The sequence below is a fragment of the Amphibalanus amphitrite genome, unplaced genomic scaffold, assembly GCF_019059575.1.
Source record: "Amphibalanus amphitrite isolate SeventyFive unplaced genomic scaffold, NRLGWU_Aamphi_draft 000127F_arrow, whole genome shotgun sequence".
NCBI lineage: Eukaryota > Metazoa > Arthropoda > Thecostraca > Balanomorpha > Balanidae > Amphibalanus > Amphibalanus amphitrite.
In genome coordinates, this window is record NW_024881622.1 from 371832 (window position 1) to 394524 (window position 22693).

The 22693-nt window shown below is 55.9% G+C and overlaps 3 protein-coding genes across 8 annotated transcripts; all 3 read left to right on the forward strand.

Annotated features, from left to right (window-relative positions):
• Nucleotides 1–146: 146 nt before the first annotated feature.
• LOC122381773 (pseudouridine-5'-phosphatase-like) lies at nt 147–2878 on the forward strand. Of its 4 annotated transcripts, none has more exons than XM_043366382.1 (2): nt 147–392; nt 1471–2878. In XM_043366382.1, exon 2 carries the CDS (start codon nt 1516–1518, stop codon nt 2233–2235), a length of 720 nt encoding a protein of 239 aa, XP_043222317.1. In that variant the 5' UTR covers nt 147–392; nt 1471–1515; the 3' UTR covers nt 2236–2878. The 4 variants fall into 4 exon arrangements, with proteins under 4 accessions (XP_043222317.1, XP_043222314.1, XP_043222313.1 ...); XM_043366379.1 differs by having other exon boundaries at nt 180–268; XM_043366378.1 differs by lacking the exon at nt 147–392 and adding an exon at nt 512–646.
• Nucleotides 350–22203, forward strand: LOC122381772 (delta(24)-sterol reductase-like). Of its 3 annotated transcripts, none has more exons than XM_043366375.1 (14): nt 350–482; nt 16970–17195; nt 17522–17617; nt 17984–18107; nt 18518–18606; nt 18909–19079; nt 19270–19365; nt 19701–19796; nt 20076–20251; nt 20455–20545; nt 20784–20908; nt 21222–21368; nt 21545–21695; nt 21877–22203. In XM_043366375.1, the coding sequence occupies exons 2-14, from the start codon at nt 16983–16985 to the stop codon at nt 21931–21933; spliced, it is 1632 nt and encodes a 543-aa protein (XP_043222310.1). In that variant the 5' UTR covers nt 350–482; nt 16970–16982; the 3' UTR covers nt 21934–22203. The 3 variants fall into 3 exon arrangements, with proteins under 3 accessions (XP_043222310.1, XP_043222311.1, XP_043222312.1); XM_043366376.1 differs by lacking the exon at nt 350–482 and adding an exon at nt 3662–3753; XM_043366377.1 differs by lacking the exon at nt 350–482 and adding an exon at nt 6302–6439.
• On the forward strand, nt 7497–10771 carry LOC122381751 (uncharacterized protein K02A2.6-like). The gene is made up of 3 exons (XM_043366319.1): nt 7497–7814; nt 8064–10463; nt 10733–10771. Exons 1-3 carry the CDS (start codon nt 7497–7499, stop codon nt 10769–10771), a joined length of 2757 nt encoding a protein of 918 aa, XP_043222254.1.
• Nucleotides 22204–22693: the final 490 nt, after the last annotated feature.

Sequence of the window (22693 nt, forward strand, 5' to 3'; positions counted from 1 at the left end):
AATAGCGTTCCCGATCAAAGTTTTTTTTTTATTAACTAGGATTTAGCGAGCGATGGCAGGATTCCGACATAAATGCCTGGGAGTTAATAGCAGGAAGATGCAGCTACCGTTCTACTTCTCTTCATGAGACGGGACACGTAGATCAAGGCTTTCCGAACTCTGACTGGGACAACTGAACAGCGGGATGCCTCACGCATTGCACTGTGGTGCTCTGTGGCTGCAGTGGCTCGCTATAGGTGCCAAAATTCCGCTTTGCAGTGTCTAAGGCGTAAGAATCTTGTCCAAGGCCATCTATACTCTATAGAACGGTTATCTGGTTTGATCATGGATGTGGCATGGCGGGTACTTTAGCAAAGAAGAACACCAATGATGCACTTTGACTTCTGCCGCAGGTGTGACATGAGGTGGCGCTTTTATTCCCCGACGGCATCATGCATTTCATTTTTTCATTTTTGATTTGTTTTCAGCGCGCGCTGCTGGTGGTGAGTCCTCGATTTCGATCTATTTCTGGCGAGGTTATAAATATTAGGAGTATGAAACGTTTTTATTTTATTTTTCTTTATCAAGTTTAGTCCGTAACTTAAGAACTTCTTTCTTCCGTGAATGAGCTATTTCCACTGGCAGAAGGGACAATGAAAATGCCACGGTGATTATAAGAAAATGCCATCGCCCCCTCCCAAGCAAGATTACCCCCCCCCCCAAGAAAATGTATTTGATCAGTTCAAGACATTGTAGAAATTGAGGAGTATGACAGCTATTGTTACCCAGGTCGAGATAAATATCCAGGGGACAGGGGTGACCGATCGGGAGAGGTATAGCATCGGGGCCCGCAGCGGCGCCTGCCACTGAATTACCAAAAACTGTATAATACTAATTGAAAAAGCAATAGCCTACATAGTTTTATAATTAACATGCTTCCAAATGAAAAACTAATGATGTAAAAAAGTGTTGCAATTTGTGTTGAGCTAAATACCCTCAGGACACCCGCCACGTCCCCCGAGCATTCATCTTATCTTCCCTTGGATATCCAAGGGAAGAGCTTTGGGGGATTAATTTCCCAGCTGAAAGCAATATGCTGTCCTGTGGAGTGACAAATGGGGATGCCAGCTGCCACAGCATTTTCAAATCACTACCCAAGGATGTGAACAGTGAAAGACACAGGATGTTGTGTTCAACTTTCACTATAATATGCACCCAAATCATACCTACTAGTGTGCCTAGGAAAATGATAAGAAAAACTGCAAGTTTGAACATATAAGGCCAAGGGCTCTCCACACAATAACTAATTTACTTAACCTTGTATTTTTATCTCTCCATTTCCAACCAAAAAGCTGCCTTTTGCAAACTTAGCCATAATAACCAATCTATAATTGCATGTTAAGATGCTTAAAATAATCACACTGTCATGGAGGAATACTTGATCCATAATAGTATACAGCTTATCCAAAGAAACCACCATTTTTGCTGCAGTGCCCAAAGTGTCAGCAGTCAGCTAGTGCACAAGACTTCACTCTGATGCCTGCCAACTCTTCTGAACCCTCAATGGAGCCCAAGGCAGTGGCCACTCACGTCATATTTGACGTGGACGGGCTGCTGCTGAATACGGAGACCCTATACACCAAGACCACTGACCGTGTGGTGGGCCAGTTTGGCAAGAAGTTCACCTGGGAGATGAAGCTGTCGCAGATGGGGATGAAGGGCTCCGAGGCGGCGGCGCGCATCATCGAGCAGCTGGAGCTACCGCTGACGTCCGAGGAGTACCTGCGCCAGTCGGCGCGCATCTGGGAGGAGCTGTTCCCGTCTGCCGAGCTGATGCCGGGCGCCGAGCGGCTGGTGCGCCACCTGCACAAACACCGCGTCCCCATAGCGCTCGCCTCGGGCGGCAGCGCGCCCAACTTCGAGCTCAAGACCAGCCGGCACGACGAGTTCTTCTCATTGTTCTCGCACGTCGTGCTGGCCTCCTCCGACCCGGCTGTGAAGAACGGCAAGCCGGCACCGGACGTGTACCAGATCGCCGCCGAGCGTTTTGCGCAGCCGCCGGCGCGGCCCGAGGACGTACTGACGTTCGAGGACGCGCCCAACGGGGTGCTGTCGGCGCGCGCCGCCGGCATGCACTGCGTGATGGTGCCGGACGCCCGGATGCCTGAGGAGAAGAAGAAGGAGGCCACCCTGGTGCTGTCCTCGCTGGAGGACTTCCGGCCGGAGATGTTCGGACTCCCGGCCTATGATGCGTAGGGTTCAGAGGGCGGCTGAATAGGAGGTAAGGTAGGAGGCGCTACACTGAAAAGTAGTGTAGCGCCCAGTACTGTGTAACTGGTTCAGCTATGTGAGGGGACGAGTAAATTACTATAGGTCCTTGATTTCGACTCTCACTCGTTTTATCGCAAGTGATAACTGTAAGAGTGCGAAACATTTTGTAAAGTGAAGCTGTTTGGGAAAAGTGGAAAGCGTTGAACTTACCTGTATCCCACCATGACCTTATGCCAAGCATGTACTCAGGTTAGAAGTATAAGGCAGGTATATTTCATCTAACATACGATTGCTTACATTCAATGCTTTTGTTAAGCTCTCATTTTCTTGTTCGTAAGTTTTTGATACTAAGATTTAAGCCAGGTGAATGGCCAAATGTGACATGGATGTAGGCTGGTTTTCATGACGTTGAAATGCTTTTGCATCGTCAGTGTCCACGCGTTTCTTTTTCGCTCACCCGGCAATTCGCCTGCCTGCTTGTCATAAATTCTGTTTCAGTTTACTGATCAACTTTGCTCGCGATGCTAGTTTGGTTCAGCAACGCGTTATACGATCAACTTTGCACATTTGGAAGTGTATTTTTGTAACGTGACGAGCAAAAATAAAATGTTTTTGGGCATGCCTTGTACACGTGGATTCTCGGACCCGCTGAAACGCTGGAACGACTACTTATGAAGTGTGTAGAGTGCTGATGTAGCGTCGCAATGACTTTTCATCGAACGAAGCCTAAATTTCTCCGACATTGCCAAACTGTCCGTTGTCGAACTATGTGGCCACCGAAGTCAAGTGTTGGCGTGCTCTGAACGTCGTCGATTAAATATTCAACACGTGTCACTGGTGCAAAGTCCGCTGATATGATCATGGGGCCCTTCTAAGCTCACATGTTCTCCAATGCAACTTGCAAGGATCCAGTATGCGTTATGTTCGAACCGTCTATATGGTAGGTAATCGTATTAGTGCATAGCAACCCATTATCGCACATTGAACCTCAAATGCTAATCTCAACTCAATGCTCATCTGAATTTCATATTCGAGAGTTTATATGCGTTAGCCTATTCAGTAAATGCTACAATGGTGAGCTAACAGTTATATCGATCGAAAATAAGCTCAGTAATTAAAGCTCTGTCGAGAGGCCAAATTATTCAAGTGCTTTACAAGACTATCTATCTCCCTATCAGCTTGACAAGACACCCATATCTACCCGACTACACGGGTGACTTCAACGTCTGCCTATCGTCGCCGCGCAGACCTGCGGCTCAGTTGCGCCGTCGTCACTCATGGCACGCGGACTGGGCGGGGCCGGGGACAGCGGGGTCAAGGTCACGATCCTCGCGTCTGATAACCGTCTGTCTCCGGGCGGCTGCCGGCTGATAACGGTGTCAGATGACCAGTGGTGGGGCCTCTGCGGGGGGGGGGGCGGGGAGCGGTGAGCGCGCCGTGAGAGGCGCAGAGGGATCCAGAGGGCTGGGGTGTGGGATTGGTCCTGCGTGTCTGCTGCGGAAGGTGAGCTGGTGTGGTTTTACTAGATCGGTGAGATTGGTAGACGTTAGCGAAGTGACGTAGTCGAGCCATCACTGGTGTGCGCACAAAGTGCCTGTGCGTGAGGAACATCGCGATCAGCGCTGGTCGGTTTGCTAATAACATTTTCAGTCTTGTGTTATACCTATTCGTGTGTCGTCGAGATAAATTGCTTTGAACGGAATACTGATCCGGAACTCTAGTTCATAAAGGTATTATTATACTGTTTTGTAATAAGGGAGTGTCGTTTATTCTCAGAATGACTTGCCTAATGCCTTTATTTTGCGTCGCCCCATTCGCTATGTAGCTCGCCACGCAGCTCCTCTAACTAGCTGGATAAGCATTTCAAACATTCGAGTTTATTGTTCATTGAATGAGGCAACTCTCTGCAATAAACGAACAGACCATTATCTTGAGTGCACAGTAGGTACATACGGTCATGCTCAGGTATGCCCCCACGGAAACGAGTGGATGCGAAACGCAGGCACGAGATCTTGTTGCGGAAGCTAAAAATGAAAATGAACGTGGTAACTTCCCCAGTAAGCAACATGATGGTCAAAAGAGACATGGCATAATCCGCATTACAGGAAGGTCTGGAACGCATGTGAAAGAAACACTGGATGACTCGTAAAGCACACGCAGTTACGACGAACACACGAGTGCGCACATGACTCGTAAAACACACGCAGTGACGACGAACACACGAGTGCGCACACCGGGCGCTTGTCGGGTACATGTTGTGCATCACTGGGCGCTAGTAGTCGGTAAGCAGCACATAGGTGGCGCAGAGATACTACAGATCGAGAACATCACGTGCGAACCGTCGGCGACCCCGAGAGGACGGTGGCAGCTCCCGGTCTGAGCGAGGGGTGGTTAGGGAACGCGAGCACGGGTGACAGTGATTCGGGAGACACACCGGTATAGCAGTAGGCTGTCGGTCAGGGGAGTGCGTCCCTGATTCAAGGGCCACAGCTGGAGGGGTCGCCGAGGGCGATGAGGCGGCGTTTGCAGGATCTGGCTCTGGACTGGGGCCCTGCGCGGGGGGCGGAAGTGACTCAGCCTCGTCGGTCTGGGACGGTGGTGTGCCAGTCAGCGAAGACTGAGCAGTGCCAGGTCGCAGCTGTGGGTGGTGCAGACCGTGATCGGCGGGGTGGGGCCTGGGCGCGGGAAGAGGGACAGTAGGTGTCGTGTGCGCGAGGGGTACAAACGAGCGCAAGAACTTCCGATTGCGTAGGGTCATCCGTCGTGATCCGTCGAGCATGATCTGGTATTGCCGAAACGGCAATGCGGCCACCACCACTCCACGGCGGTCCCAGTTTCGAGGGTGGTTGCCCGACTGATTTTGAACCAGCACATGCTGGCCAGCTTTTAGTGGAGGCAGGTCCTTAGTGTGTGCTTGCAGACGCTCATGGTCACGAGAGGTGCGCTTGGCTAGTGCTTTCTCCCTCCAGCATGCGACATCTTGCCACGTCTGGCTGAGATCCTTGTGGTTACGTAGGGGGGGCTGCAGCGGTAGCCCTGGGAGGAAGTCCCGCAACTGTCTCCCGAGGACTAGCTCAGCTGGGGACAAGCCGGTGTCTCTGTCAGGGGTGTTGCGGTGCTGCAAGAGTGCGCGAGTGAGTTTCACAGAGTCGAGGGACCCATCAGCAGTGACGTTGTCCCGTATGAGGCGTTTGGCCGTTTTCACAGCGACCTCAGCACGGCAGTTCGCGTGAGGAAAAGCGACCGATGTGAGGCGGTGGTGGATCCCGTGCTGAACGAGGAAATCCTTTACCTCTTGGGCCATGAACTGAGGCCCACCATCACTTGTGAGTGTTTCGGGGACCCCCAGACCGCGGCAGAGTTCCATGAGGACGTCTTTTAGGCTGATGCCGCGCCAGATCTGAAACCAATTGCTGAATCGGTCAACAACGACCCCGTATGTGTTCCCCATGTACAGGGTGTCTCAAAAGTTCGTTCACACATTTCCCATGCCAATAAAGCATATAAGAACCGGCCAAAAGTATAAGGTTTTGGTGTCTGTGTGTACACTAGACAAATATGCATGCTTTGACAACTGATTAAGAAGGTTGGAAACCAACCCCTTTGCTGTATCTCCAAAAATATTTGCCCATACCGATTTTTGTTGCTCCGTCAGCTGCCGGAGGCTGATAAAAGGTTACCAGCTTTCAAGCTCTTGCAGGGGAATCCCCTGCAGTTTCTGCGTCGGATTTAGTTTTTACTAGCTCCCCGGCAACATCTGATTTTCCCTGAAAGCCGACAGCTTGCATCGACACCATTCTTGAGTATTTTGTAGGCATTCTCTGGCGCTAACTCTGTGGTGTCGCGAGCTGCTCCCCCCCCCTGCCCCGGGGCCTGGCGACGCCAGTTGCTCCCCCCTGCCCGGGGGCCTGGCGACGCCATTGGCGGCGCCGGCGCGCAGACGCGGGGTTCGAGAGCAGTCGGCCGCCGGCCCGCGCGGAGCGCGGTTGTGGCAGTAGCGATCGGTGTTTGGCGCTCTAGGAAGTCTAACGCAATGCGGCTTTGGTTGTGAATAAAGAGCTCACGTTATAACATCCTGGCGACGAGGATCAGATCAAGGTGAAGCCTTTGGAGCTGTGATTGCGAGTGATGGCGAAACGGGCCAGTGATCAGTGCGCGGTGGTCAGCGAGGGCGGACAGGCCACGGACGGTGAGGGCGCAAACGTTGCTTAGTACGAATGCTTAGTGCTTAGTATTGCTTAGTATTTTTATTTTCGCGCTGCTGCTGGTAGTGTGCCTGTCGCGCGGCGGCCGTTGTCCTGGCAGGGTTTCCCATGTGATCGCCGAAATTCGTGGCGGCCATGATGCCTCGGCAGTGTGGTGTGCGTGGCGCATGCGTCGGCGTGCTGCACGTTGATTGGTCGGCCGGGGGTGACGCGCAGCTGTGGCAGCGCGTGTGATTGGCTGATTGGTGCGGCGGAGAGGGCCTCAATGCGGTTTGAGGCGCCTGGTCCCCGAAGCGGGTAATTTCGGCGGGAAGCTGGCGCGCGGCCGGGCGGTGCGGGACGAGTGCGCATGCGCGCGCGGTGACGTGCGTGTGACGTCACTACCACGTGACGCCCCCGTCGAGAAAAGCGCGGGAAACCGCAGCTGCAGCGCCAAGTACAGGCGCAGGGCGGCGCGGTGAGCGGTGACCGGTCGGCGTGAGCGGTGGCCGACCGGCGTGTGCGGTGACCGACCGGCGTGTGCGGTGACCGGCCGGTGTGAGCGGTGACCGGCCGGTGTGAGCGGTGACGCCCGGCTGCGGGCCGACCGGTGGAGCGGCTGCGGGCCGCCGGTGGAGCGGCTGCGGGCCGACGGTGGAGCGGCCGCGGGCCGACGGTGGAGCGGCTGCGGGCCGACGGTGGAGCGGCGGCGAGCCGACCGGAGAAACGACGTGCTGGTGAGAGGGCGGCGGCACGATGGATCCAACGGGGATGCAGATAGTGTCTGCGGTGCCGTACCGTCCAGGCACGGACTTTGAAAAGTGGCTCCGGGCATTGGAGCGGTATATGATCGCTGTTGACATTCAAGGGCCTGCGAGACGGTGTGCAGTCCTGTTGCACCTGGTGGGCCCGGACCTCGCCGATGTCAGCGATTCACTGCCTGAGGAGGACGCCGAGAGACAGGGAGAAGACGAGTTTGCTCGCCTGAAAAGGAAGCTAACACGGTATCTGGTGCCGAAGAATAATGTGGTGGCGGAAAGAGGAAAGTTTCAAGGGATGAAAATGGAGCAGGAAGAGAGTCTGGAGGAGTTCCTGGGCAGACTACGGACGCAAATCCTGCGCTGCGGCTACGAGCCGGCGCAGGTGGACCGTGAGTTGAGAGACCGATGCGTCCTGGGCAGCCGAGGTGAGCTACAGAGGAAGCTGGTCCGGGAGGCGGCGCTAAAGGGTGACGACCTCTCTCTGGAGGACGTCCGGCGGACGGCACGGGCGCACAGGGACGTGATGGATCTGACGACGCGGCTGTCAGGGGCGCCGGCGCCGGCCGAGACGGACGGGGAGGCAGTTCACCTGGTGCGACGCCCGCAGCGGACGGAGAGGGTCAGGCCGACCGAGCCCCCGGGGCCAGGCACGTGCTTCCGCTGTGGCGGCCGGGGCCACTGGCGGCGCCACTGTCCCAGCGCGCAGTCGCGGCAGGCCGGCGCGCGGCCCCGGCAGGACGGTGCGCAGCCGCGGCAGGACAGCGGGCAGCCACGGCAGGACAGCGGGCAGCCGCGGCAGGCCGGCGCGCGGCCATGGCGGGCCGGCGCGCCGCGCTGCTATCGGTGCGGAGAGCGTGGGCATCTGCAGCGTGACTGCGGCAAACAGCGAACTGGCGTGAAGCTGGTTCAGGACGGCGACCAGGCTGACTGGCAAGTCAGCGCCGTGCAGCCAGCCGCAGCTGAGTGGGCGACGGTCAGGGTGAACGGCCAGGAGTTCACCATGCTGATCGACACTGGCTCACCGGTGACTATAATCAGCGCGGAGACTCACATCCCCGGTCTGACGCTGCGGCCGAGTGAGCTGCACCTCACGTCATTCACCGGCCAGCAAATCCGTCTGCGAGGCGAGGCCGACGTCAACGTGGAGACGGACGGCCGAGCGACACGGCTGCGACTCGTCGTGTCCGACATGGGCTCTCACCGACCTCTCATGGGACGAGAGTGGATCAAGGCGCTGAGGACGGCGTCGGGTCTGGAGACGCTGAACGTGTGCCCGGTGGCGACTCAGCCGACGCTGAAGGAGGTGATGGACAAACACCGTGAGGTGTTCAAAGAAGAACTGGGCAGAATCCCGGTGAAGGTGGCGCTCAGACTGAAGGAAGGCGCCAAACCGGTCTATCGACGCGCCAGACCGGTGCCGTTTGCGCTACAGCAAGATATCGAGCGGGAGCTCGACAAGTGGCTGGATCAAGGGATCGCCGAGAAGGTGCCTCCTGGACACTTCTCCGGATGGGGTACGCCGCTCGTACCCATCCCCAAGAAGGACGGCGTGCGGCTGTGCGCGGACTATCGGATCACGGTGAACCCGCAGCTGCAGCCTCTGAAGTATCCGATGCGCACGCCGGAGGAGCTATTCGCCAGCATACGAGGGAAAAAGTTCTGCAAGCTGGACTGCAGGAACGCCTATCTCCAGTGTGAGCTGGACGAAGAGAGCCGAGAGATGACCACCGTGACCACACACCGTGGTGCGATGCGGATGAACCGTCTCCCGTACGGGATCAGCACCTGTGGAGCGCAGTTCCAGGCGATCATGGACCAGGTGCTGGATGGTCTTCCAGGAGTCGTCTGTTACCTGGACGACGTGCTGATCGGCGCCGACAGTGACCGTGAGCTGATGGACAGGCTGGACCGGGTGCTGGAGCGGCTGAAGGACAACGGCGTCCGCCTCAAGAAAGAGAAGTGCCAGTTCGGAGTCCGAGAAGTGGTGTATCTCGGTTGGCGACTGTCTGAGGCGGGTCTGCGCCCGGTGCAAGAGAAGACGGCGGCCGTCACAGCAGCACCTGACCCTCGGAACGTGCAGGAGCTGCGATCTCTGATCGGGTCAGTCAGCTATTATCAGCGGCTGCTGCCCAACCTGTCTACCGTGCTAGCGCCGCTCTACGCGCTACTGAAGACGGGCGTCAAATGGGCATGGACGGCGGAGTGCGCCGCGGCAGTGCGCCGTGTGAAGGACATGCTGTCCACGGCGCCGGTCCTGATGCGGTACGACCCCGTGCTGCCGCTGCGGCTCGTCACGGACGCCAGTGCGACAGGAGTCGGAGCGGCTCTGATGCAAGTGACGCCCGAGGGGCTCGAGAGGCCGGTACAGTACGCCTCCCGAACGCTCACTCCGACGGAGAGGAAGTACGCCCAAGTGGAGAGGGAAGCCGCAGCCGTCTCGTTCGGAGTGCGGCGGTTCCACCAGTTCCTGTTTGGTCGGCCGTTCACCCTGGTGGTCGACAACAGGACGCTCTCCAGGATCCTAAACCCGGACCGTGAGCTGCCATCTCTGGCGGCGGCTCGCATGCAAAGGTATGCGCTGCAGCTCGCGGCGTATCAGTACAAGATCGAGCTGCGCCGGACGGAGGACATGAGGCTGGCGGACACGATGTCCCGTCTGTCGGTGCCGGACGAGGCGGAGAACCGGCTGTCGGCAGAAGAGGAGGCGGCGTACGGCGGAGGCGGCGTAATGTTCATCGCCGAGCAGGGGCCGTGTCTGACCGCGCAGCAGATAGCAGTGGCCACGCGCCGAGACCCGGCGCTCGCCCGCGCTCTGGCGGCGGTGCGATCGGGCTGGCCGGCGGTGGTGGACCCGGACCTGGCTCCCTTCAAGAATCGCCGAGAGGAGCTGACGACTGAGGCCGACTGTCTGCTCTGGGGCGGCCGAGTCGTCATCCCGAGCAGCCTGCGCGACACCGCCAAGCGGGAGCTGCATGAGGGTCACTTCGGCTGCACTCGCATGAAGCAGCTGGCGAGGCGCTTTGTGTGGTGGCCGGGACTCGATGCTGAGCTGGAGGCGCTGGCTCGCGGGTGTCAGGCGTGCGTCTCAAAGCGAGCTGAGCCGCCGCAGGCGACACGGCACCCGTGGGAGCCGACGGACGGCCCGTGGCAGCGGGTGCATGCCGATTTTGCCGGACCTCTGAAGGGCACCTGGTTCCTGGTGATGGTGGATAGTTTCTCCAAGTGGGCTGAAATGATCCCAATGAAGACGACCACGTCCGAGCGGACCGTAGCGGTGATGAGGACGGTTTTTGCTCGTCTCGGACTACCACTGGTGCTGGTAACGGACAATGGCCCACAGTTCACGAGCCAGGAATTCGCCCAGTTCGCCAGCTCTAACGGGATCCGACATGTCAGAGTGGCGCCCCATCACCCATCGTCTAATGGGATGGCGGAGCGAGCGGTCGGCTCGCTAAAAAACTCACTGAAGGCGACTCTGGCAGCAGACGACAGCGGAGGCATGGAACTGGCGCTCGCCCGAGTTCTGATGGCGTACAGAGTGACGCCCCACGCCGCGACCGCACGGACTCCCGCTGAGATGCTGTTCGGGCGGAACCTCCGCACTCGTATGAACCTCATGGTTCCGAGCGCCGAGACAGCTCTGCAGGCGGCTCGGGACCGGCAGCGTGAGACGGCCGGCGGACGGAGCAGGGAATTCGCCGTGGGAGCTACAGTGTGGGCCCGCTCGTATGACGGTCGTCAGAAGTGGGTCCGCGGCACGGTGGTCGCCCGCCCCGGTCCCGTGTCGTATGAAGTGGACGTGGGACACGTGATCTGGTCGCGCCACGTTGACCAGCTGTTGGCGGCGGCGGCGGACCCAGGGAACAGCGCCGGCGGTGACGTCAGAGCGGCCACCGGCGGTAGTGTCCGAGCGGCGACCAGTGGTGACGTCAGAGCGACGACCGGCGGTGACGTCAGAGCGACGACCGGCGGTGACGTCAGAGCGACGACCGGCGGTGACGTCAGAGCGACGACCGGCGGTGACGTCAGAGCGACGACCGGCGGTGACGTCAGAGCGACGACCGGCGGTGACCGGGCTGGTGGCGCCGGCGGCAGCGCCGGGCGCCCTGTCGGAGACGATCGCGCCAATGGCCTCGGTGACGGCAGCCGCGCCGGCGTCGCCGGTCAGGCCTGTGACCGGGGAGCAGTCGGCCTCGGCCGTGCCGGTGATCTCGGCGGCGGCGGGGATGCCGGTGACCCCGGTGGCTACGGCCGTGCTGGTGACCCCGGCGGCGGCGGTAGTGCCGGTGACCTCAGCGGCGGCGGTGATGCCGTCAGCAGCGGCGGTAGTGCCGGTGACCTCGGCGGCGGCGGTGATACCGGTGACCTCAGCGGCTACAGTCACACCGGCGGTGGCGGTGACGGCGGCGGCAGGGGCGGCGGGGACACTGAGGGCCCCTCGCAACGCCGTTCCGCTCGGCGCCGGAGGTGCCCGAGGCGACTGATCGCCGAGGTTTAAAATGTGTTTGTTTCCACGTTCCGACGCGTAATGTGTTTGTTTCCACGTTCCGACGCGTAATGTGTTTGTTTCCACGTTCCGACGCGTAATGTGTTTGTTTCCACGTTCCGACGCGTAATGTGTTTGTTTCCACGTTCCGGTTTAAAATGTGTTCCGTTTTAAGGGCGGCAGGTTAAAGTGAATGTGTTCCGTTTTAAGGGCGGCAGGGTGTGGTGTCGCGAGCTGCTCCCCCCCCCTGCCCCGGGGCCTGGCGACGCCAGTTGCTCCCCCCTGCCCGGGGGCCTGGCGACGCCATTGGCGGCGCCGGCGCGCAGACGCGGGGTTCGAGAGCAGTCGGCCGCCGGCCCGCGCGGAGCGCGGTTGTGGCAGTAGCGATCGGTGTTTGGCGCTCTAGGAAGTCTAACGCAATGCGGCTTTGGTTGTGAATAAAGAGCTCACGTTATAACAAACTCCTTCATGAATGACTGGCGCCGACATCCCGAGCGCCATTTTCCTTTTCAAAACGACCCCAGTCCTGAACAAACGGGAAGTGCCAGGAGTAAATTTTTCGCATCATATGGTAGCAGAATGTGTCGGACGTCTGTTTCTCAGACACATTGTGCAAATTTTGCAAATTCCAAGCGCTCGTCATTCCCCATGCCAAGACCTTCGCTCGGTTGCGGAATGTTTTCCTCGGGAGATGTTCTGCTTTGTAAACGGCCCAAACCTGTCCATCGTGTGGTTTTATCGGGATTTTGTGTTTAAAAGAAAATTATTCGCTGCAGATCTGCCTCTTGAAACTTCGTTAGATAAAATTTTACAATAACTGACACTTTTGCAGGGTCAGGTGTCCTTTGCATTGACGATTTTTGTGTTATTGTCCCCAAAAATTAGCGTTATAGATATTATAAACAATTTCAAATTATAATTTGTCTTTATTTTACGATGACCTGCACTTTTTGGAAATGGGTAACCTCTGTCTGTGACCTTCTTGCCAGTTTTCAATAGTTATGACCGTATTTTCAGCTGCTTTCCGGAACACGAGTCTGCTGTCGTGCGAGGGTCGTTCAAAACGCCGTTAGTCTCGCATGGTTTCGTCCTTCAAAAATTTTAGCCACCGTTTTTATGAGATGATCATCATGTTGCACTCATCCTCGCCGACACTTAGCCATGTGTCATTTCCGACTTAACCATTCCCATTACTCCTGAAACAGAGAGTTTCACAACATACCCGACTTTGCAACCTACATTTTCGTGCCTGACCCATGGTCAGAGGTGAACCCTTTTTGTGAGCTCATGAATGGTCGAATGCGCTTGAAAACAATGAGACTGCTTGAGGAAGGTTGTCACTAATGCCCATGCAAAATTTCGAGTGTTAATTTCTTGTTGATTCAGAATTATTGACAAAAAAGCATGGCTGGTACCTGTGAACGAACTTTTGAGACACCCTGTACGTGAAGTAATCGGCAGCCACGTGTTGGAATGGATATTCCGGCGTGGCTGGTGGGATAGGCGGCATGTCGGCCTGTGATGGCGCATGTCTGTTGCAAGCCGCGCAGCGTTGCCGGACCGCTTCAATGTCCTGGGACATGTGGGGCCAAAACACGGAGCGTTCCGCGCGTAGCCTCATGCCAGTCACTCCCTGGTGCGCGGCATGGAGGGTGTCTAGGACACGGGACCTGAGAGCCTCGGGGATGACAGGTCGGCCGTGGAAGAGAAGGACGGGCCCCGACGTGCTGAGGTCGTGCCGGATGCGCCAAAGAGCGCGGAGTGGATGAGGGAAACCATCCGGACACGCAGGGAATGACGTGTTCGCCATTTGAACTGCCTGGCGGATGATGGGGTCTTGTTCCGACGCCCGAGACAGGGTGGGCCAGTCGATCGGTTGCAGTGCTGGCGACACCGAGCACAGAATGTCGGAGTCGTCTTCATCACCTGGATCCTGCGGGCGTGCCATTAGAGAGAATAGGTGATGGAAAGAGTAGCCCTCATCGACCACAAACAGCTCGTCGATCTGTGACTCGACAAAGCTGTCATCGGACCCCTCGCGCTGTTCCCTCACACCATACCTCGAGAGAGCGTCGGGGCCTCCATGGAGGCGACCCGGGACGTGGACCAGAGAGAAGGACCAGCCGAAGCTTTTCTCTTTTAGGCGTCTCAGCCTAGGATTGTCTATGCCGTCCAGGGAACGGTCGCCGAAAATACCCAGGAGAGGTTTGTGGTCGGTTCCCACCACCAGTTGGTCACAGCCGAGTGTAAAGTATTTAGTTTTTTCGAGGGCATTGGTGACGCTCAATGCCTCGCCCTCTGTTGGGGAATAGCGACTCTCGGCGCTAGAGGTGAACCGAGACCCGACGCCACACACACGCCACCCAGCGGGGCAGCAGGTCGGCTTGAGTTCGGTGCAGGTACAGTGTTTTTGAAGGAGGACGTACCCGAGTCCTGTTTTACACCAGTCCGTGAGGATGCACGTGGGCTTGGCGCGGTCAAACGACTGGATTCCCTTCTCCACCTCCCGAGCGATGACCTCCCTGGTGTTTCGGAACAGCTGGTCCAGAGTCTCGTCCCAGTACCAAGGACAGTCCTTCTTAAGGAGGGCGCGGAAGGGGAGGAGTTTAGGCTGGGTGGCATAGAAAGCCGACACTTGATTGACCAGAGCCATGAATGATCGAAGGTCGGTCACCGAGGTCGGCGTCGGAAACGACCGAATAGCCTCCGTGTGGGACGGCAACGGTCGGACGCCGTCAGGGCCCAGACGAAAGCCGGCCCAGTCCACGGTCTTTTCACAGAACACGAACTTGTCGCGGTTCTGGAGGATGCCGTTTCGGCCACAGAGCGTCAGATACTCCGCCGCATGTTGGAACATGCATCGAATCGTGGGCTGGTACAGGATGGAGTCGTCGATGACCCTGTCACAAGACTTCACATTCAGTGTGACCCGATCGAATCGGTGAGTGTAGGCATCTCCGGAGACCTTGTACCCTTGAGGGACGGTTTTGTAGCGGTACCTGCCCCATGGTGTCAGAAAGGTCGTGAGGTGGCGGTCCGATTCGCGAATGGCGACGGAGTGGTAGCCGTTGAAGGCATCTGTAGTGGTTTGCCACTGATCCGCGGGCACGGCCATGGCTTTTTGGAAAGGGGGCATTGTGGGATGCGTCTGACGGATGCTGGCCTCGTTGAGGGCCTGGAAGTTGATGGTTCGGCGGGGCTCGCCGTTGTGCTTGCGGGTCACTACCATTCGTGAGCACCACGTGACTGGCTCGTTGACGTCTACTTTTTCCAGTACCCCCATGGCGACGTCCCTGTCAAGGTCCCGACGCACCCTGTCTTCCCAGTGTAGGGGAACGACAGCTGGTGTGTACACGGCGTGAGGGGTCGCGCCAGGCTTCACGGCGAACTCGAGGGGTGGGCCGTGCATGAGGGGGAGGGGCTGGTGGCAGCAAGTGTTAAACGTGGATGACGCGTAATGGTCGAGCAGCAGCTGCTTCAGGGCAGGGATGTCAGCATCGGTGGGGTTATCTGGCAGAGGTGGCGGCTCGGGTGTCGGAGCGCGGCGAGGGCATCCGCATGGTGCCAGGTCAGGTGCAGACGGAGCCGAAGCAGCCGGCTCGGTGTCGAGCGCGGAGACAGCTCCTGGTTTACCCGAAGGTGGGTAGGGGAACTCGGAGGAAATGGAGCCCAGCGCCTGGAGTGCACGGGCAGAGAGGTACAGTCCAGTCAGTTCCTCCGCCACATACACAGCCTCCAGCGTAGACGCCGACCGGCCCCCGTTACTCACTTGGATGGTGGCAGGGAGGGTTCCCCAGATCGTAAGTCGGGCCCGGTTGGCGGTCGAGAGCGTGATACGTGACGGCAGCAAGGACGACCGCCGCACACCTAGGGCGCTGAGGGTATCCGGGCCGCAGCAGGTCACTGTGGCACCCGTGTCAGCCACTGCCACGCACGTAACTGGTGGCGGGACCGCGACACTGTCACGGGCCCGGTCGGTGCATGGGAGGCTGGCCACGTCGACTTGGACCTGCACCGGCAGACGGTTTGATGCTGGGCCAGCGTCGGCGATGGAGCTGCTGCTCGGTTCCAGGATAAACCGGGAGCTCAGCTCTAGGAGAGTGGCGTCAATCTCATCTGCTGTTTCTCTACGAGCGGGCTGACGAGGCCGGTGTTGGCTACGGCAAACAGCTGGCAGATGGCCACGACGACCACAGGTGCAGAGGTGGTTGACTGCCTTACACTGGCGACGGTGGTCGTGGGCAGCCTCCCCACAGTTGCGACAGACTGTGTGGGATGCCTGGCCGCTTGGCTGTGGCGGTGCGTTGGTGCGGGGTCCAGAAAGTTTCAATTTTTGATACGAGGAGCGAATCCGACCCAGTTCTTCACTCTGGATAGCTTGCTGGCTCCGTTTGGCGGTTTCCTTCGTCACTGCATACTGCTCGGCCGCCGCAAGTGTAAGCGGAGTTTGAGTCAGCAACTCTGATTGCACCTCGGTGTCGCACAGGCCCGACAAGAACTGGAATAGCACCATTTCCTCCTCGAAGCTTACTGCCCGGTCACAACGGCACTGTACGACCAAGTGACACTGTCGCGCCACCTCACGCAGCCTCGCCGCGAATTGCGCCACGGGCTGACCGGGATCTTGCTTCATCCGCTGGAGCTTGAGGATGTGGGATAGCCGGTTCTCAGGTCGCACCATGAGGTCTGCGATATGAGTCAGGAGTTGGTGCTCGCTCAAGGATGTGAGTCCAGCACCAAATCGGGCGTACAACAGGCTGTACGCAGGCGAAGGCAGCGCTTGCAAGACAGTGTCTGGGTCATCGCCAGATATGCCGGCCCTTCGCTTGTAGGTCGTGAGCTGCTGCCTGAAGACCCCCAGCGCCGTGTCTGTTACAACACCATCTGGCGAGACCTCCAGTGTTGGTAACTTGGCCTTCTCAGGGGCGGCAGCAGCGGTTGGTGGGTGCGACGCTGTCTGATGCATCTGCAGCAGCTGAATGCCCACTGACCCGTCAAGCGCCGGAGTCTGGAACCCACAGTTGGGCCAGGGGCACTGCAACTGGATTGCAGAGGGCGTAGGTTGAGCAGGAGTGGTCATAGCTGTAGTTGCAGGCTTGTCGGCTCGATCAGATAGCAAAACTTCAGTGGAGTTGCCTCATAGCTGGATAAGCATTTCAAACATTCGAGTTTATTGTTCATTGAATGAGGCAACTCTCTGCAATAAACGAACAGACCATTATGTTGAGTGCACAGTAGGTACATACGGTCATGCTCAGGTACTAACTTTCTCTCTCTCCCCTCGGCAGGTAGCTCGGCGCGATGGCCGGGGGCGAGGGGGCTGCCTCTGGGGGCGGCTGGCGGCAGACGCTGGTCCGCCTCATGGAGCGTCACCGGGGTCTGATCGTGGTACTCTTCTGTCTGCCGGCCTCGTTTCTGTTTGACGTGGCGTTCCGCCTGCGCGCCTGGGTCCGCCGAGAGCTGCTGGCGGCGCCCAACAAACACCACCAGCGGGTGGCCGAGATTCAGGCCCGGGTGAGTTCCGAGGGGATCGTGATTGGGTGGTCAACGAGTTAGATGTGTGCTTATAGAAAGCTGGGAAATGATTTATTCCTGCTGGGGAACTCACTCGCTGGGATCTCGTTGGGATCGGTGCAGGCAAGCACGACTGCGCGCTACGAGTGTGACAGTGGACTGAATTAACAAAATAGGCGTAATTAATGACAGTGAACGTCTCGTTCACGGTTTGTACGCTCTCGGTACGCCCAATCCCGGACTGTAGGCTGTGACGACTCGCTTGCTCAGTGCTCATGGCCAAGATTCTTCAAGATACTCATGGCTATCGCCCTTCTTGTTGTCAGGTGCTGCGATGGAACAAGCTACCTCCATCTGAGCGGAAACTGATGTGCACGGACCGACCCAACTGGCTCAGTCTCTCCACCACGTTCTTCAGAAAGGTCAGCAGCTGGAAGACGCCGTCGTAACTGAACGAGAAATCTGACGTTTTTATGTTATAATTCTGATAAACTTTGGATGTAGATGGTTGTTTGAACCATTTTGAACCATTCAATGTTTGTCTTCCCTGAAGTCGTATTTAGCTGTGATGAAAAACCGCTGCAATGCTACTGAATAGTTTTAAAAATGAGCTAGCAAGAACTCTTATATAGCCTTGGCAAGAACACTCACAAGCTTTGTATTGAAATGTTTGTCCTTTGGTCAGCCCATTATTTCCGTCATTTAGTAATGTTATTTTCTGTAAATCGCCATTCATTGAAGACCATGCGAAAATGTTCCATGACCTGTACGATCTCTGTTGTTCTCAGGATCTCTGCCACCGCATTCCGGTACCGCTGTACGACATCCTGTCGCTGAACGAGAGCCAGATGACGGTCAAGGTGGAGCCCATGGTCAGCGTCGGACAGATCACAGAGTTCCTCATTCCGCAGGGTGCGTGACCGATGGAGTATGAACTCAGAATGTCTCTGTGAACATCATTATAACGCAAAATGTAGATGTATGTAGATTGTACATAGATGGATATAGGTATCGCTATCGACGGTCTAGCCGTGGCTCATATCGAAGGCAGATGGTAACCCATTCAGCTAGGCTAAAGTTGTATCGTTTTTCGCCGTTATCGCCAGTCTTGAGTCTTGTTCTTTTGTAATAAGGTTTTCGAAAAAGAAACCAAAGTTTTTTCTTTGTACGTCTAGTAAAGTTCCGGTGCACATTGGCAATATCTTCGTGAATTTGGTCCAATTGTGATGGACTCGTGGAGAGGAATAGTCAGCGACCTTCACGTGCTGAACGCTATATTGCCTTGTTTGCGTCTGACAACTGTTCTTCGGTCTCACGTACAGGATACACATTGGCTGTGACACTGGAGATCGCGGATGCAACCCTGGGAGGTCTGGCCATGGGTGTCGGCATGACGACCTACTCACACAAGGTAGGCACGTCTTGGTTCTTTCACAGTTATTGTCAAGTAAAAGCCTGTCCTTGTTGAAAATCGCCGTCTGTGAAAGAACTAAGTGCTAAGATGGTGACTTGTTATACCCACCAGTTGTCAGTCCTATTTCACCACATATGGACAACATGACCGGCTGTTTATTCCCGGTGCCATTAGTCAGCACCTGAGTTCCGCTGTATCTATGCTTCAGGCCGTTATTAGACTGATTTAAGGCTCTAATTCCCATGCCTAAGTCCCCCATTGTATCTTCATTTTCCCACCCCGTTCTTCGTCCATTCCAGGTGGGTCTGTACCAGGAGGCGATCCGGGCGTACGAGGTGGTGCTGGGAGACGGCAGTCTGGTACGAGTCACGCGCGACAATGAGCACCGTGACCTGTACCACACGCTGCCCTGGTCGCACGGCACGCTCGGCTTCCTGGTGGCGCTCGAGCTCGACATCGTCAAAGTCAAGGTGGGTCAACAGGTCACGGTCACCTGCAGCTGTAATAAGTTTTTTATGATTTTTTAAAGACTCGGCTGCGCTCTTTTACGATTTATTTTGTCGGTGTCGTGCGAAGTAAAAGTGGTTCTACGTTGCATTATGTCGGTACTGTTAGCTTTGTGTGTGCTGATCACTTTTCCCTCCCACCTGTGCCCGGCAGCCGTATGTCCATATGAAGTATATCCCGGTGACTGGCCAGAAGAAATACTGTGATATGATCAGGGATCTCTCCGGAGCCAACGACAAGGACAAACAGGTATATTTCTGCTTGTAGGACGGTTGTAATATGAAACTGTAAACGTTCAAAGAACTTAAATTTATATTTAGTTTGATGTTTCATGTGTGTAAATGAGTTTTGACACGAGTGCTTTGTCTCAGTTTTTATAAATATGCGGTTCATAGACAAATCACCGTTAAACATTTAGTAATCGTTTATCCATCGGGCCTCGAATTGACGTTTTCCCTAGTTACGCGCGACACTGTATTCGTTGTCCGCTCATGAGAGGCTTCCAATGTTCCACGTTGAGCATGGTTGAGCTATGAATATATACCAGAGTTGAGATTGCCATGCCACTGTTCCCGCTCCGGCAGACTGCCGATTACCTGGAGGCCACCGTGTACAGCAAGGAGAGGGCCGTCATCATGGTGGGCAACTTCGCCGACCTGCCGCCCGGCCAGGAGCACAAGGTTAGGGTAGCAGCGCGCGGGGGCTAATTACGCTAGAAACTGTGTGAATCGTAATGAATTCCTGGTTCCCTGGGTGAATGCCTATAGTTGTCGATGAAATGAGATAGCATTGCGTAATGCATAAGTAGGCCTCGTTTCGGTTTCCTTATTTATCTTGTACCATACCACTCACTAGCTAGAAATAAGAGCTCTGAACCGTAGCCAACTAAGGTCTTTCTTTTTTTCCTGCAAAGCTTAAATGACCGCTCGCCCTCCCTGGCCTCTCCCGCGTGTCCGAAGGTGAACCACATCACGCGCTGGTACAAGCCGTGGTTCTACAAGCACACTGAGAGTTTCCTACAGCGCGGCGAGGGGGACGAGTACATTCCACTGCGCGAGTACCTGCTGCGGCACAACCGGGCCATCTTCTGGGTGGTCGAGGCCATGATACCGTTCGGAAACAACCCGCTCTTCCGGTGAGTGGGATGGATTAGCAACAGAATGCACACGGTTGATCTTGAGATGATGCACCGCGTTTTATTCACCGACTTTTGTGTGTGTACCTATGCTTCGACAAGATCTGGAGTTCGGAGCTATGCTCTCTGCTTGTGTTATGTGTTTGGTGATGAAGGTTTGACGCAATGATGTTCAAGCGCGATGTTCCCTATCCCTATGACAGGTTCTTCCTGGGCTGGCTGCTGCCTCCGAAGCCCGCGTTCCTGAAGTTCACCACCACGCCCGGTGTGCGGGCAATGACCTTCACCAAACAGGTGAGATCAGGTCATACTCGGGTCTTATTCTGCGCTTACAATCCGTTGGCACATTCGCTAATGTTTGACTGTTTTGATTGTTTTTCGTTTTATAAACGCAATGGCCATACAATTTGTTTATCATCTCCTTGGAACTTCCGTTAGTTTGAACATAAATGGAAACAAATATTTTTCTTTCTCGATCTGAAGTTGTCATGGGTTGTGGTGCTATCAAACCACTCCCTCTGCCCATCGATAGGTGTTCCAAGACATCGTGCTGCCGATGAACATTCTGGAGAAGCAGATCGACGTCAGTGAGGAGCTGTTTGACACGTATCCGATTCTCGTCTACCCGTGCCGCATCTACGATCACGGAGAACACGCGTAAGGAAACGCATGCCTTGGCGGTCTAATCATGCTGCTTGATCGGATTGTATACCAATTTTGTGTTTGGATGGAATGTGGCGGATAGAAGCTGCCTAGAAGATTATGCTGATTTACCATGCATGCCTAACAGAGTTCGTGGTTTCAATCCCATCTTGGTTTCAATGCCATCTTATTTTCAACTGACAAAATCTCTATCGAAATCGAAGTTTGTGAGATAAACGTGCACAGTGCACATGTTGCTCCGTACTGCTGTGGTGTCCCGTGGCTACGTGTTGCATCTAACCGACCTCCGACCGTCTGCTATCCGCAGTGGCCAGCTGCGGCCGCCGCGGCCGGACCAGCGCTGCCCGGGCGCCGACTGGGGCATGTTCAACGACCTGGGTGTGTACGGCGTGCCGGGACCCGTGCGGCGCAAACAGCGCTACGACGCCGTCAAACAGATGCGCGCCATGGAAAAGTGAGTGTCGGCTCCCGGTGGTGTGGTCTTGGCGCATCGTCTGTAAGTACTCCACTGTCTGTTTGTTAGCGGTGTAATTTTAGGATATCGTCGGTCACGTGCTAGGGAGTTGGGGTGCCCCAGCTGATGCTCCACGTCTGCCAGCTCATCTGACCCTTCTCTCTCGGTGTCGCCAGGTTCTGTCGTGAGGTAGGCGGCTACCCGTTCCTCTACGCCGATATATTCATGGACCGGAAGGAGTTTGAGCAGATGTTCGATCTCACCGCGTACGAGCGCGTCAGAGAAAAGTACCATGCCAATGGCGCCTTCCCGCATCTCTACGACAAGGTGGGTGCACTGATTCTCGGCCTAGCGTGGCCTTCTCGATGATGTGGCATATGTGCTTATGATCACCATCTTTCCCGGTGTGACAAACCTTACCCCTAGTGGCGTATCCCTTGCTATTTAAGAAAAGTGACTACTTCACCAATGTACACTAGCTCAACAGTGTATTTGTTTCTGTTCTCAGGTGAAACCAGAGATCGACGTCTTTGCAGTGGGCGAGGAGTACATTGATCCTCTGTAGTTCTACGTCACCCTGGCCAACCTCACACCCTGGACCGTGACTGCGCGCTACCGGGATAAGGCTACCGGTGGTTACACCGTGGTTGACGTTCCCTGCTACCCGTGACTGCCGACTGCTGACTGCCAATGTCGTTGCAAACGTGATGCTTGTTGGTTTACAAATCTATGTATATCGTATGTGACAGACATGCTTTGTCTCGAGGACAATGTTATTTGTTATCATGTCTTATGTCAACTATCAATATACGTGAACTGCACTGAACGTCCAATTTATTAGTGTTTGCGTTGCTAGCCGATAGCATTTGTGAATAGTCGTGGCGCGGATGTGATCCGCTATGTGTACTGCGTATAATTCTAACGTTATCGATGCTCCAAGTCACCTATCGCCTACCGGAACCGGTATCTCGTCCCACGTAGCCGTTGCGGCGTATCGTCGCGTCGATGGTTCGCACGGTGCAGTCTACACCCGATCTATCGTACCGTAGCTCTGCAATGGCCTTTCGAGGCCAAAATGCTTTTCTCAGCCCCCCCCCCCCGAAAAAACAGCTATGCGTCCAAGGAGAACGACAAATTTCCATAGATTTCGGACGCTGCGTGAGAACAGTCTCTAATTGCAGGCTCTGCTGGGTCCTCCAGCCATAAAAATACTCCTGATAACAGAACCTTTATTTCTTGTGCCAAAACTTAGCAATAACTCAAGGCCTTATAAGGCGGTAACTTTTGTTTTTTATCGATTAGGAAGGAGCATCTGACGTGTTTTT